This window comes from Amblyomma mixtum, chromosome 5, assembly GCF_055824585.1.
Source record: "Amblyomma mixtum isolate Tamu chromosome 5, ASM5582458v1, whole genome shotgun sequence".
NCBI lineage: Eukaryota > Metazoa > Arthropoda > Arachnida > Ixodida > Ixodidae > Amblyomma > Amblyomma mixtum.
The window spans coordinates 54,554,255-54,568,455 of record NC_143016.1 but is presented as its reverse complement, the minus strand read 5'-3'; the positions used below and the strand labels follow the sequence as shown (position 1 = coordinate 54,568,455).

Here is a 14,201-nt window from a genome sequence, read left to right as displayed (position 1 = left end):
TAATTCAGAAATAACACTATTCTGTATATTTTAAACTTTTTGATTAATGAAGAATAAAATTTTACAACAATACACAGTATGCTCTTGAAGCTGATGCTGCTGACCGTGCAGCTGACAGAAGGTCGACGAGTACTGGGTTCCCGTTTACATTGTTTCGCGCCAAATTTTACTCGTTCACGCGGGCGGACTTCGAACTGATCCGCGCGAGTTCTGCGGAAGTCATGGACGATGACTCTGGTAAGCCACCAATTATCGTACGTTATGTGCGTGAAGTACAAGCAGCCTCTTGTTTCAGGCTCATTTGTCAAAAACAGAGCTAAACGGAATAGACCCGATAAAGCCGGTAGGTTTGCTGCCCTCGAGAGGCTCAAGCAAGTCAAGCAAGGAACTCGCAGCAAATACGAGGTATGATCTTCACTGTGTGTAATCAGAATGTTAGTTGCTCATTTTTCAGCAGTGTTCAGTCGGGCATCTTTCTACTGCTGACGATTTTTGCTCCCTCCTGTTGCAGTTAAAAGAAGAAACTTCTGTGTATGAGGAAGTGGACGAGAACGAGTACTCGCGTCTTGTACAGGAGCGTCAAGAGAAAGACTGGATCGTTGATGATGGTAACTTATTCTTCTCAGTGTTCTCTGTGTTGCGAAAGCGCCCTGCACATCGTTCACAATCGCATTGTCAGGGTGTGTGTGAGAACAACATAATGTTAATGAATTCAAGCACAAAGTAGGCGATCGGTAATTGAATACGGTGAACTGCTACATAGTACCGCAGGAAAAATGATCAGTTGTTGGCTGTAAGCCGGTATGAACTTGTCATGATTTCCTATACAGATGGGACTGGTTATGTGGAAGATGGAAGAGAAATTTTCGATGATGACATTGGAGAAGAAGAATTTGAGGCACCCAAGAAAGGTAATACTGCTTAAAGCTTCTTTATTGTGCTGTTGAATTAGAACGATGAAAGTACTGCTTTCTTTTTTTATCATGCAGCGAAAACTGCTACCAAGAACCCTTACAGGCCCCCCAACGCAAAGAAGCCTGGAGAAAAAGCTGGTACTATTGCAGCTATGTTTAGTGCGCAACAGCCAAAGAAAAAGTCCGAGGTATTTATTGTTTTTTCATCTTCTTTCAGTAGAAACTCTGACATCTTGTTATGGCGCTTACCAAGTAGCAGGCCCTGCAAAACACGATCAAACAACAGGGACAAAATAATTTGTCTAATATGAATGAAACCTTATTCTTACAATTTGGGTTTATCAGGCTTTCAGACAGACCAGTGTGTAGGTTGTGGTGAATCACTGGATTTCAGTAATAATTTAGAATTAAGAGCATGAATTTCTGCTGCATCCAAAGAAGTTGATTATGCAGTTTAATGTTGCGATTGTGCACCTCTGCAGCATCTGAGAAGTTAATGTTGCATTACGGAAGTCTAATGTGGTTTGCGAAAGTTTTTATTACCAATTAAAATCATGGTTGGGGCTAATTTATTTATTGTTGTCAAATATAAAGCAGCCTCAGAAGTACAAGGACGACAAGGAAGCACAGAGACGACAGTACTTACATTTAACTCCTGGGTGGCACACAAGGTGGAGAGAAGTGGCCTCCCCTAATAGGCATGGGGAAAAGGGGGAACATATTTTGTCCCATATTGTTCCCTGCTGCGCAGAAGACATGAACAGGTGACTTTGGCCCTCCCTTATGGAACGACCTATGCATGCATATGCTTAAATCAGTTACTCCTGTAGTTCATCACTCGTCATGTTGCCTCTGTGTTTTTTTGTTGTCCTTAAATTCCATCTTTCTTACTGCTACTTTTTAATATAAGCTATAAAAGCCTTTCAAGCTTTTAACACGTCATGTGCACCTGATTAGAACATTAGGCACTAAGGGGTGGGTATATGTAATGCTGCAGCTGCACTTTCCAACAGCTGCACTAATTAGCTTTTGGTGCATCCTGTGTGCTTGCTTTGTAGCTGGGCATGCACAACCAGCATCCATTATTCAATCCCCAATTCCGTCCACCTCTCTTATCATAGAGTTCACTAGCAAAGCCCAACTACTCCTTTTTGATCAGTACGTGTAAGTGCTGCTATGAGGAGGATGGAAGGAAGCATGATTTTTTTGTGCCCATGCCATAGGTAATCGTATCTTCAAATCATAGTTTCTGTCACATTGGACGATCTGCACAGCACATGCTCTGATCAGTTCAAGAAAAAGCTTGAAAACTTTCATGTTTATGAGTAAAAATTTTTGTGGATATTGCTTCTCTGTTTGTTAGTGTGAGATATATGCTGGATTGAGTTTGTGACTGCAACCATGACCATCATTTGTTTCAACAGATGAATCTAGCTGCTTGCAAAGCTTCTTGTTGTGTCTCAAAAAGTAATTCAGTTGCCGTAGTGTTGCAGCGTCACAATGTTTCAATGGACATTCATTTTCAGAAGGATGTTACCGTGAATGATGATGAACTCGTCAACAGCATTTTCAACTCAGTGACAAGCACAAGCAGAGCCGAAACTTCACTTGCTGCACATTCCTTCAGGCCAAAAGACAGGGCTGTTCAAGAAGTGTCGTCTTCAAGGTAAAGGCTTGCTGCCCTTACTGAGAAATGCTTGGAGGAATGAGATCTTGAGGCTGTGTCAGTGATGGGCCAGAGCTTCGATTTGCTCCCTGCAGTCCACTGTTTTATTTGTACTTTTTTCTCTTTCTGCTGCCAATTATTGACGCTCAGTATATAGTAGATTTGGTTTGAAATGAAGAGAGAATAGATTTTATTCTGATAGAATGCAGTTATTGTCAGCTCTAATGGTACTGTGTTTTAATATGCACATATTTGGTTTGGCCAGATGGTAAAAATAACCAGTCTTAGTGAGTGTTTGTTGTTGATTGTTGTTCAGTAAACTTAATGCTTGTGTCTTTTGACTAGGAACTTCAGTTTTTGTGCCAGATCAGAGATAACTGAGTTACTTTTTGTGTGCATTTTGTTAGAGTGGCCAAATGTCCTTCACACATTTTATTTACGTACCACTGCACAGGTCCCCTTTGAATCCATTTGCCAAGAAGAGTTTTAAGAGCCAGCCCGCAAGAGAAGTCATGAAGCCTCGTACTATCAATTACGATCGTGTGGACAGCCCCAGTTACACTGAACTGAGACCTCGACCACAGATCAAAGAAGAGCCAGTGGACATAGATGAGTTCTGCACTGAAGACATCATGCACGACAGCCCAAACATTGACGAGGCCACCCCTGCTGATGCTGCAGTTAAGAATGAAGGTAAATGGTTTGGTTTGGTTTGGTTTGGTTTATGGGGTTTAACGTCCCAAAGCGACTCAGGCTATGAGAGACGCCGTAGTGAAGGACTCCGGAAATTTCGACCACCTGGGGTTCTTTAACGTGCGCTGACATCAAACAGTACACGGGCCTCTAGAATTTCGCCTCCATCGAAATTCGACTGCCGCGGCCGAGATCGTAAATGAGGCGTCTCAGGTTGGACCATTTTGTTTCATACTACATTATTTTTCACATAAGAGATGATCAGTCATAAGATCTGTTATGTTGTTCAGTATGTTAAAAAGGCCTCAAAGCAATGTCAGGAATTTGCAGTTTTATTTATAAACCGCCACCGTTCAGTAAACAGTTGCTTGCTGGACTTGTTGACTTTCCAGCATTTATTTCTGCTGCACAAGTTAAACAGAGACAAAAAGTTCGAGCACTTCAGGCTCTACTGGTAGGGCCTCTGTGGAAAGTGGCTTCACAGATGACGGAAATCGCGCAGCGGACATCATGGAAGCACAGCCGAGTTCTTTTGTCACTGTTGCTAGCATGCAACAGCCTACAAGCAGCTGGAAAGGACACTATGTGAGAAAGAAGTCATAAAAGAAGTGCACCAGGCTAAGAGCCAGGCAGACAACAATGCTGTATTCGAAAGGACACCAAGGGCTAGAACCCTGTTGTCTTTTAGAGGAGTAAACATGGTGCTCGACATTAAAACCATTTCTTCTCAATACTGCTTTTCTGGGCTGTTGCTCACCTCGTGGAACAAATTTTTTCACGGCTGTTTTGTCTATTTTGACCCCATTTGTTTTGTTGCACTCCCAGGACCACTCTAAATGCAAGGTCAATCTTATTTTCTGAGTTTGATGGATTCTGAAGTCCTGGTCGGATATTTAGTTCGCAGTATGCGCATGTCTATGCTAACTACACAACAAAATCTGAATGCTAAAAATTTATCTTGGAGAAAAAAATAACCTAGATTGTCATGACACCTAGCAACATTCAGAAACTTACTGTGGTGCGAATGTGTCTTCTACCACAATTTTTCAAGTCGTCGGGCTTTCCACAAGGTGTAGAAGGGAAAAAAATATTGTAGAAAGAAAAGTTCTTGAGATATGGTGCTGAAATTTTACGCACTTAGTTTTGGGAGCATTGTAAACGTGTCAAAAAATGTTCAACTCCGTCGAAAAATAGGAAAGCTTGTGCAGAGAAGCGAATCCCCTCTTAGTGAGTCCTTCATGGGTCCCAAAAACTGGGTGGGAATTTGTTTGTGGATTGCGTGCTAAACTATTGCTTGCCCTTCCTTTTGTGCACCTGCCTTCTCCTTCAGGCTGTCCAACAGATGAAGACTTGTTATGCCTTGCGGATGAAGATGATGATGACTTCCGGGCAGAGTTTGAAAATGAACCCATAAAGACGGAATCCAAAGTTAGCATCAAGGAAGAATCAAAAGCTAACCTCAAGCACGATGTGAAGAAAGAGGAGAATGGGTGACTGTTTCTTTTTTTCTTCTTTACTGCTACTGAAAGCTTGCATGATTTATGGCAATGATTCTAATATTAAAAAGAACAGTGACTTTGTTTCATGCCCTCAGTAATAGGGCCATAATTTTTATTGCTCGCTCTATCTTCTTTTTAAGAATCCCTCTAGAAACTGCAAAGTGCATGCTTCACTGTGTAGCCTTGAATGCATTAACTGCAAAGAAAGGTTCACAATCGGATTGGTTTCGTTCAGGTTTATGGGGGTTTAACGTCCCAAAGCGACTAAGGCTATGAGAGACACCGTAGTGGAGGGCTCCGGAAATTTTGACCACCTGGGGTTCTTTAACATGTACTGACATCGCACAGTACACGGGCCTCTAGAATTTCTCCGCCAAAGAAATTCAACCGCCGCGGCCGGAATCGAACCCGCGTCTTTCGGGTCAGCAGCCGAGCACCATAACCACTGAGCCACCGCGGCGGCCAAGTTCACAATCAGATTTAAAAACATTAAAGTAAATTAGCTTCTTTGCCTTTTTATATCTTTCAGCAGAGTTTGCAAAGATTATTGTTCCACATTATTAGATGCTAGAAACGAATGTGAAAGCATGAATTCTCACTGGCAAGTAGATTTTTACTCATGCTGGCTTCAGTGTCCTGGCCTTGAGCAACGATCATCTTGAACTGTGCCACTCTTGCAAAACTGCTTTGTATTTCAGGAAGCAAATTAGGTGCATTGCAATTTTTTTCATGCAATTTTTTATGGTTTCACCTTTTCTCTCCTTTAAAACAAAGCATTGCAATGAATGGTACAGCAGAAAAACTAGTACAGCAGATTCTCAATGATGCAACCACTATTTAAAAGAATTTCGGGATGATACAAATTAGCAAACTTGCATGGCTGGCGTGCACTATACATAGAGTCCTTTGTTTTCAGGTTTTATTTTTTCTGGAATTCGGGGTGCAGAAATCTAACAATATTTTTTGAGCTCTAATTCTGGTGAGAATTGGGTTATTCGGGATGAAATTCTTGTATTTCGGGGGGTTTTTTTCAGGGTTTTTTTTTTTTTTTTCGGGAAATTTTTTACAGCACAAGGCAATTTACTATAGCAGTTTCGTTTTCTGCCAAGACATAAAATGCCATATTTTTGCTTATTATTTCACAAACAACATAGAAATTGCGAGTTCCAGCAAAAAATTGTTAACCAATTACGTTTTTTTCTTTCCTAATCTGTTAGAAATATTTTCATTGCATACGTTACCAATCACCTATGGAGTAGTCCCACATCTGAGCAAGATTGGCCTGCCTGGATTTGTACAGTGCAAAAACGTTAACATCACAGCTACAATTTTAAATGCGCAAGGTTCTTTCTTGTATCAGCGTGTCATTACATGTGTAGCACTTCATAGAGTGACTCCGATAAGTCTTTTTATCGGTAGCCATGTTTTTCCTCATGCATCTAAATCACCCTTTTCGACATTATCTTCAATTTGATCCGCCTCATGAAAACGAGCTTTAATAAGAAATTTGACTGCAGGCACCCCTCTGGAATAAGCACTGGATATCCACAAATTTTCTTGCGGTGTCTTCAGCTTTGTGAACTGGAAACTCAACATCCTCTAGAAGGCTCATTTTCAAGGAAAAGTCAGGTTTTGCCCAAAAACAAAGGGCCTTATACGTACAATGGGCAGAACTTCAGGTATCTTGAACACTCTTCTGCACCACAACAGATGATTTGGATGCACGAGCAGCGACTGCACCCTCTAGCAGTTAGCAGCGACCTGCAACTGTAAATATATCTTGTTAGCTCTAAACAAATCTGAGTGGATACATTTCCCACGCTTCTACATACAGATTTTGTTCATTTTGGATAATAAGAATTTCGGTTGATACGAATATTCATGACTATGAGATTAGTACCATTGAGATTCTTCTGTACCGTGCCTACTTAAAGCATGGTGGACACACATCCATGACAATGAGTGCATATGTAATTTTGTTTGTGTGAGTATAAATTTTTTATCATATATTAATGCCATAATTATTTGCAACCCCCCCACAATTTTTATACAACTTTTTGAAGTGCACTCAGTGTGCAAGTGATGATGGTACGAAGTGCACTACACCTTTACTGTAGCTACTTGTCTTTGGCTTGGTCATTTATGCTAAATTTCATATCCGTGCAGCAGTTCATTTCCGCACACATCAATTTCAAAGTTGCCCGCTTTGGGACCGTAGGTAGCGTGATTTCACTAGGCAGCCCTGTGTTTGCTACATAAGAAACATTCCCCACCCACTGCTATTTGCTCGGCATTTGCTGTATGAAAATATCAGGGTTGTTTACAGTCAACTTGAAAGGTTTAGTGTGTGGCGTCATTGCTCTATGGCTGCTAGTTTAGCCATTCAAGGTACACGCTAAAGTATCAGCAGTAATGCTTGTGATGTCATTGCCACGCCACAAAAACCATTTCCTTTGTCACACAGCCCAGTTTAATTCTGTTGTTTACTTTTTTTTACTTAGTATGTCTAGAAAAACAAGTTTCTGAAGAGCGACAGGGAGTTAAAAGTGGTCATCAACTGAAAATGCTTAAAGCTAATTCTGCCTGCCTTGTTTTCAGCTTCCCTCAGTGGAATGGTGTGCGTGTGGAGGAAGCTGTGCCAACTGCTGACGTTTCCTTAGATGATCTGCCAACAGTGCAAAATGAAAACGGTGAAAGTGTGATCAAATTCTTCTGGCTGGACGCCTTCGAAGACTACTTCAAAAATCCTGGTATGCCAATTAAAACATTTAACACTTAGCACTTTGCACATGATGTTATTGTTTCTATGGCTTTGTATTGAGACTGGGGTACTTTACAGATTGCAGGTTTTGAAATTGGTTGTGCACTTGCATCGAAACTGTGCTGTCACATTATTTTCAGAGTTTCTGTTACATAAATTTTTAATGGCCCTAGTCTTTGCATGCTTATAGGCCTAAGATTGCTCCTTTGTTTTTTATCGTTATTCTTTAGCCTTTCACACTTTTTTTTTCTTTAGTAAGTACCATTAGCAAGCTTAATTAAGCTTTGCTACTGTTGTCCAGGTGCATGGCTGCGCTAATTAGAATAGAATTAGTTGAAGCTCAAATAGGAGACATTTAAGTAAGTAATGAGACTAGGGTATCTAAATAGCCTTCATGAGCTTCTCTCTCGTTTAACACATAGTATTTTGCTGCAGCTGCCCATTATGCATCACAACTGCTACTTGCATTCTCTCTGCAGTCCGAATAGGTGCTGGAATAGGGCCTTCACTGCTTAAGAACAATAAGGCTAGTGAATCAGTAGCACAGTTTTTTTCTTCCCTTCACTTTCTTTCTCTTCATCGCATTTAATTTTTTTTTTTTTTTGCGCACACAGATAAGTCACTAGGGTGGTAGTACACTGCTGTGTTGATATTATGGCAGGAGGAATTGTCTGGCTGCTATAGAAGGCACTTTAATAGCAGATCCTTCACATGGATGGGCACGTAATGGGAATCCCGCACTCCTTTTCTTGCTATGTTACGTAATAAAACCCTTTCTTTTTGCAGGCACAGTTCACATGTTTGGAAAAGTGAAGATTCCAAATTCTGAAGCTCATGTTAGTTGCTGTGTAACGGTTCGCAACATTCCCAGACGATTGTTCTTGCTGCCCAGGGAGTCTGTGAGTGCCTTTGCTCTCATGCACAGGAAAGGGTTGGGGCATTGGATTGCATCACCCGCTTGCATGGTCTGAGCTAGGCAGCGGCTGCTCCATCCGAGAGGGAGATTAATGCTAACAAATACTCTTTCAGATCAATAGTGTCGATAGTCTATAATTTTTTTTCCTTACTATCATTTTCTGTCCTCAGTAATTACTATTTAAAGTTCTATCATCATGTCTCATAGCAATATCTATCAGTTTATACATTTCGGGTCCGACCCGCTTTTTTCTGTTTGTAAAGATTAGGTAAAGACCAGGTTTGTAAAGACCATTGCCAGGTAGTCTTTAAATGCTTCATCATCTCAATTTCTTAAAGTGCATTGGAAAATTGTATGCAAACTGATGCAAACTAATGCTACAGTTTTTGTGTAGCATGCAGAATTTCTTACATACTTTTTCATTTTGGTGAGCTCACATCACAAATTTGCCAGCTTAATTTTTTTTTTGTTCCTTATATTTGCTGCGCTGCTCTTTCTTGTTTCAAGGCATCTGATGAGGAAGAAGAAATGGCCATCATGAAGACAGTCTACAATGAATTCACACAAATTGCTGAGAAGCATCGAATTGAAGAGTTCAAGACAAAGGTATTCACTAATGCCTTTTATAATCTGACTCAAATCTTGCAAATGCTTTTAAAACGATAGCGTTTAAGGCCCCGTTCACCAGAAATCCGGTATCGGTGTTGTCGGTGTTGTAAGCAAAAAAATGGCTGAGGCTTAACTTGGTTAAGCCTGGAGAATGCGAAGCATCATCGTGTCGCGTAATTTGGAGGCGCACAACCACAGCGACGGCGCGAGGTGGGCCCCCATTTCTCCACTGTCGTGACGTCGTCGTGCCACGTGGTGTGACATCATGTATCACATGATTTGGAGGCGCACAACCACAGCGACGGCGCTAGGTGGGCCCCCGTTTCTCCACTGTCGTGACGTCATCGTGTCACGTGGTGTGACGTCATGTATCACGTGATTTGGAGGCGCACAACCACAGCGACGGCGCGAGGTGGGCCTCCGTTTCTCTACTGTCGTGACGTCATCGTGTCACGTGGTGTGACGTCATGTATCACGTGGTGTGACGTCATGTATCACGTGATTTGGAGGCGCACAACCACAGCGACGGCGCGAGGTGGGCCCCCGTTTCTCCACTGTCGTGACGTCATCGTGCGACGTGGTGTGACGTCATGTATCACGTGATTTGGAGGCGCACAACCACAGCGACGGCGCGAGGTGGGCCCCCATTTCTTCACTGTCGTGACGTCATCGTGTCACGTGGTGTGACGTCATGTATCACGTGATTTGGAGGTGCACAACCACAGCGACGGCGCTAGGTGGGCCCCCGTTTCTCCACTGTCGTGACGTCATCGTGTCACGTGGTGTGACGCCATGTATCACGTGATTTGGAGGCGCACAACCACAGTGACGGCGCGAGGTGGGCCCCCGTTTCTCTACTGTCGTGACGTCATCGTGTCACGTGGTGTGACGTCATGTATCACGTGATTTGGAGGCGCATAACCACGGTGAAGGGCTGAAGTGGTAGCTAAAGTAGTATGCTTCGCATAAAAATCACGAGCATGAATCTGGCAGGGGGAGCCCAGAGAGCAACCTAGGAGGCAGGTGGGCCACCTAGGTCACGCGACCTTGCGGCGTCATCACAATGTGCATACTGGATTGTGAGCAAACTTCCCACCGTGACAGGTGGTAATGATTGGCCACTCGGGAAGAGCAACCAGGGCCGCACAAGGCCCACCGCTTGGAGCACCTTCCATTGCTGGTTAGTGGCGCGTTGCTTAATGGCTGAACCGCTGCGCTTGGAGGGGCATGGGGACTCCCAGGGATCTATGAATTTAATGTAGGTAATTACCGTCTACATATATATGGAAATTAGCCCATTCTGCTATCACGTCATACCCTTAAGGCAGAGGTTAACTGTTGCTCCCAATTTTTTTTAATGAAGGCTCTTTCTATTGTTTGCTTCTTGTTCCTGGTATCGGAATCCTCATTTTTCATATTTGGCCATACAAGGCTGTTATTAAATGCTCTCTATTCTTCTAAGACCGAAGGTCATTTGTTGCTTTCTTTCTACGATGTGAGTGGCAGTGAGCATAGGAAAAGAACATCTGGCGTGAACTTATGCAGTTCTCTCAAAGGGAAGTATAGCTGCATTTTTCATGGCAGTGGTAATTACTAGAATGGATAGAAAAAACAAGCACGTCATTGGGGAAATTTCTACGTACGAATCAAATACGAATGTGAGGAAAAAAATGCCTTAGAATATCAAATATTTTCTTAGCATTGAAAAAAAAAAAAATTGGCTAACGATTTAGCATTGCTAAGCATGAAATATTGCGCAAGAGCAGTCTTTTTTTTGCCCGTGGACATCACTGCTATGTACTTGGAAGCGAGATTGAAGTGTTGACTGTCCCAGGGAGCCAGTTATAAGTGGCTTCAACTTTTTTATCATCAGTGCCAATTTACCCAAAAGTACGCCGCCAGCCTATGCTCCAGTTTTATGTTTCTGCAGCAATGTTGTCAGTGCCGACATGTATTGCCAACACGTCATACCACTCCTGGCGCAGTAATGCAGCGGTTAAGCGATGCACCACTGCCCTGCGATGGCAGGTGCTGCTACTGGTGGAGTTTGTGCAACCCAGGCTGCTCCCCCCAAGCATCCTTTTGCAACCACTCATTAATTTACCTGCTACCTGCCACAATGGTCACTTTGTCCACATACCTGTGGGCAGGTTGTAATGACCCCACAAGGTCACATGACCAAGATGGCTCACCTGGGTTGCTTCTCTGGGGATTTTTCGCTCACATCGCTGTTGATGACGCCACCACCATCAGATTTTCTGTGGATTGGAAGCCTTAACGCTGTTGCATTAAAGTAAAGCAATGAAAAATTCTGTGCTTGTTGGACATTTTTATCTTCGAATTATAGAAAACCTGTGTCCCAAATTTGAGTGTTAATTTTTCCTTTTCTGCAGGTTACCACGAAACTCTATGCTTTTGGTAAAGAAGGAGTGCCAGCAGAAGCCAGATACCTTGAGATCCTTTATCCTGTAAGTATTGACTTATACCTGCAGTGGTCCCTGGAAGCGAATTGCCTTGTTTTCACTTGCTCTCATTCTCTCTCTCTCTCTCTTTTTCATGTGAAGGCACGCTTTCCTGCTCTGCCAAGCGACCTCAGTGGAAAGACCTTCAGTGCTGCCTTTGGGATGAACACATCAAGTCTAGAAGCTCTTTTGATCAACCAGAAGCTCAGGGGACCCTGCTGGCTTGAGCTAAAGAACCCAAGTAAGCAGTGTTTTGGTGCCTGCAGTCGTTGAATTGACAGCAAGTTTAATTTATGGCAGGTTGTGGATGTCCAGTAAAACCTCGTTAATTTGGAAATTCAGACAATTTGGGCTGCCACCAGAGTTCCGCCAAATGCCCATGCAAGTCTATGGCATCGGAAGCTTGTTTATTCGCACACTGCAGGGCTCACATCGGTTAATTCAGACGAAGATATTCAACAGGCAATAGTCCAGATATTCGTCCGCAGGTTGAATTGCATGTCTCCTGAGCCTCTCTGATGTGCGCGCAAAGGCAGGCGTATTGATGGTCGGCAGGTTCTCGTTGATAGGCCAGGAGAGAGTCTGGCCGCATAGTTTCTTTTTCTGGGGTTTGCCGCCAGCCTGCGGCTACTAGCTAGCCGGTGCCTGGCGCCTTGTGGCGTCATCAAGGTAATCTGTGCGCGGAAGCGGATTGCACTATGCTAAATCTCTCTAATTGGATGATGCATGGCTCCCTTGACTTCCATGGAACGAGTCTGAGCTGACTGCGAGTGCTGTAGCCGCTCTTCTCCGCGTGAAATTCGCTAAACAAGCATGACGGTGTGAGCACAAAAGGGAGCTTCCACAAGACACATGAAGATGGGTGCCCCTTTCTGATGCCTGACGCAGGGTGGCGTTGGTAGCGCAGTGCATACGCCAGCAGGTGTCACGGAGTCACGACTTAAGGACATGGGTCTTAGATCATTTTTTTTATTTACAGACCAAATGCAATGAAACTACACAGACTTATTCAGTTTTTTCTGCTGATTTCAAATATGCAATTAGTTTATTTCTAGGCCAATCAGTTCCTTAGATATTATATATATCATGCCATTGTCTGCTGAAACAATAGAAATAAATGGGCCACCAGAAATTTAATTTTAATGTGTGGGTAGATACTACAATGTGTGAGGAATGCAACGCTGGAAGCAGTTTTCAGTTTTTTGTCCGTGTGGACAAATGGGCTTAATAGTTAGTTTCATGTGTGTCATGTTTTCTGGCACTGTATGTCTGGTCAACTCCCTTGAAAACTTTAACTATTAAGCCCATTTGTCCACACGGACAAAAAAATGAAAACTGCTTCCTGCGTTGCATTCCTCACACATTGTAGTATCTACCCACACATTAAAATTAAATTTCTGGTGGCCCTTTTATTTTCTATTGTTTCAGCAGACAATGGCATGATATATATTAATATCTCAGGAACTAATTGGTCTAGAACTAAACAAATTGCATATTTGAAATCAGCAGAAAAAACTTAATAAGTCTGTGCAGTTTCATTGCATTTGGTCTGTAAATAAAAAAAATGCTCTAAGACCCATGTCCCCCCTTTAAAGCAACAGCTGCACAGCGACGCAATCACAATTAAGAGCATTACCTAGGTCTCGCATTCGGCAGATACGTTGGCATCACATGTAGGCCAGCTCCCCCAATTTCCAGTGGCCATTTTTGCAGAAAGTTGACAAAGCTTCAATGCATTCCCTCTTTTTCACGTAATGGCCTTCTGTGTTAAAAAAATACATAATTTGAAAATGCCTAGTGTGCCGTTCAACCTTTTTTGTGTGGCAGAAGTGTTCAAAATGTTCAGGTTTGCTTCGGATTAGGTTCGAACCAAAGAACCACCATTCGCACATTCCTACAAAAGAGTCCCGAGATACCTGGAGAATTCATGAGAGGAAGGAGAAAAAGGGGAAAATTTGAAAATGCGATTGTTTTAGACAATTAGACAACCTCTTGGTGCAGCAACTTTCTTGTCGTGTTCATTCAAAACAGGTATTTGGTTACGAAGACCATATCTATATTGTAGCATAGCTGCATTAAGAGTGCTTTGTTGTTTACGTATTTCCCACAATTGTTGCCACTCATGGTGCTACTGCTGTGTTTTTTTTTCTCTCTCTCTCTCTCTCTCTCTCTCTGGCAACATTCAGCTTCTCCAAGCGTACCAGTCAGCTGGTGCAAAGTTGAGGTGAGTCACAAACATTTCACCTAAACAAGCTTTGGTAGGTGAACTCCATCTTGTTTAGTGCTATGGCGTTGTGCACATTATGTAATGAACCAAAATTCGTTTGGTGCTTTGATCATAAATTTAAAATCAAGTTTCTGTGCTGCATTCTCTTCACTGAGCCATTGCAAGCACATGGCGTCGCTATAAACTGGATAAATTACTCCAGCTGTTAATACAAAGCAGTTTGACCTAACCTTATGTAACCCCACTCGGATGGGGCAATGGCACCTCTCTATTGTGAATTGCACTTCAGTCGTTCACCATAGATGTCACTGGATGCTTGCAGCTTGCACTAAATCCATTAACAGTTGCAATAAATGATTAGATATGCACAGTACTGATAATTTGGTTTTTAAGAAATGACACTACCATAAAGACTTGACGCACTTGCTTATTTAGGGATGGTGCCTAAACTGAA

At 42.6% G+C, this 14,201-nt stretch overlaps 1 protein-coding gene across 2 annotated transcripts in view; it reads left to right on the top strand.

The window, feature by feature from the left end:
* The first annotated feature begins 104 nt into the window (after positions 1 to 104).
* Positions 105 to 14,201, top strand: part of PolA1 (DNA polymerase alpha catalytic subunit) — a 75,900-nt gene continuing 61,803 nt past the window's right edge. For both annotated transcript variants that reach the window (XM_089544485.1, XM_089544484.1), the window contains exons 1-14: positions 105 to 237; positions 296 to 405; positions 512 to 608; positions 831 to 911; positions 990 to 1,102; positions 2,441 to 2,580; positions 3,035 to 3,273; positions 4,604 to 4,763; positions 7,371 to 7,522; positions 8,320 to 8,432; positions 8,957 to 9,055; positions 11,452 to 11,526; positions 11,623 to 11,761; positions 13,707 to 13,744. In XM_089544485.1, the coding sequence (XP_089400611.1) occupies positions 222 to 237; positions 296 to 405; positions 512 to 608; positions 831 to 911; positions 990 to 1,102; positions 2,441 to 2,580; positions 3,035 to 3,273; positions 4,604 to 4,763; positions 7,371 to 7,522; positions 8,320 to 8,432; positions 8,957 to 9,055; positions 11,452 to 11,526; positions 11,623 to 11,761; positions 13,707 to 13,744 (1,572 nt within the window). In that variant the 5' untranslated portion in view covers positions 105 to 221. The remainder of the gene's footprint in view (positions 238 to 295; positions 406 to 511; positions 609 to 830; positions 912 to 989; positions 1,103 to 2,440; positions 2,581 to 3,034; positions 3,274 to 4,603; positions 4,764 to 7,370; positions 7,523 to 8,319; positions 8,433 to 8,956; positions 9,056 to 11,451; positions 11,527 to 11,622; positions 11,762 to 13,706; positions 13,745 to 14,201) is intronic.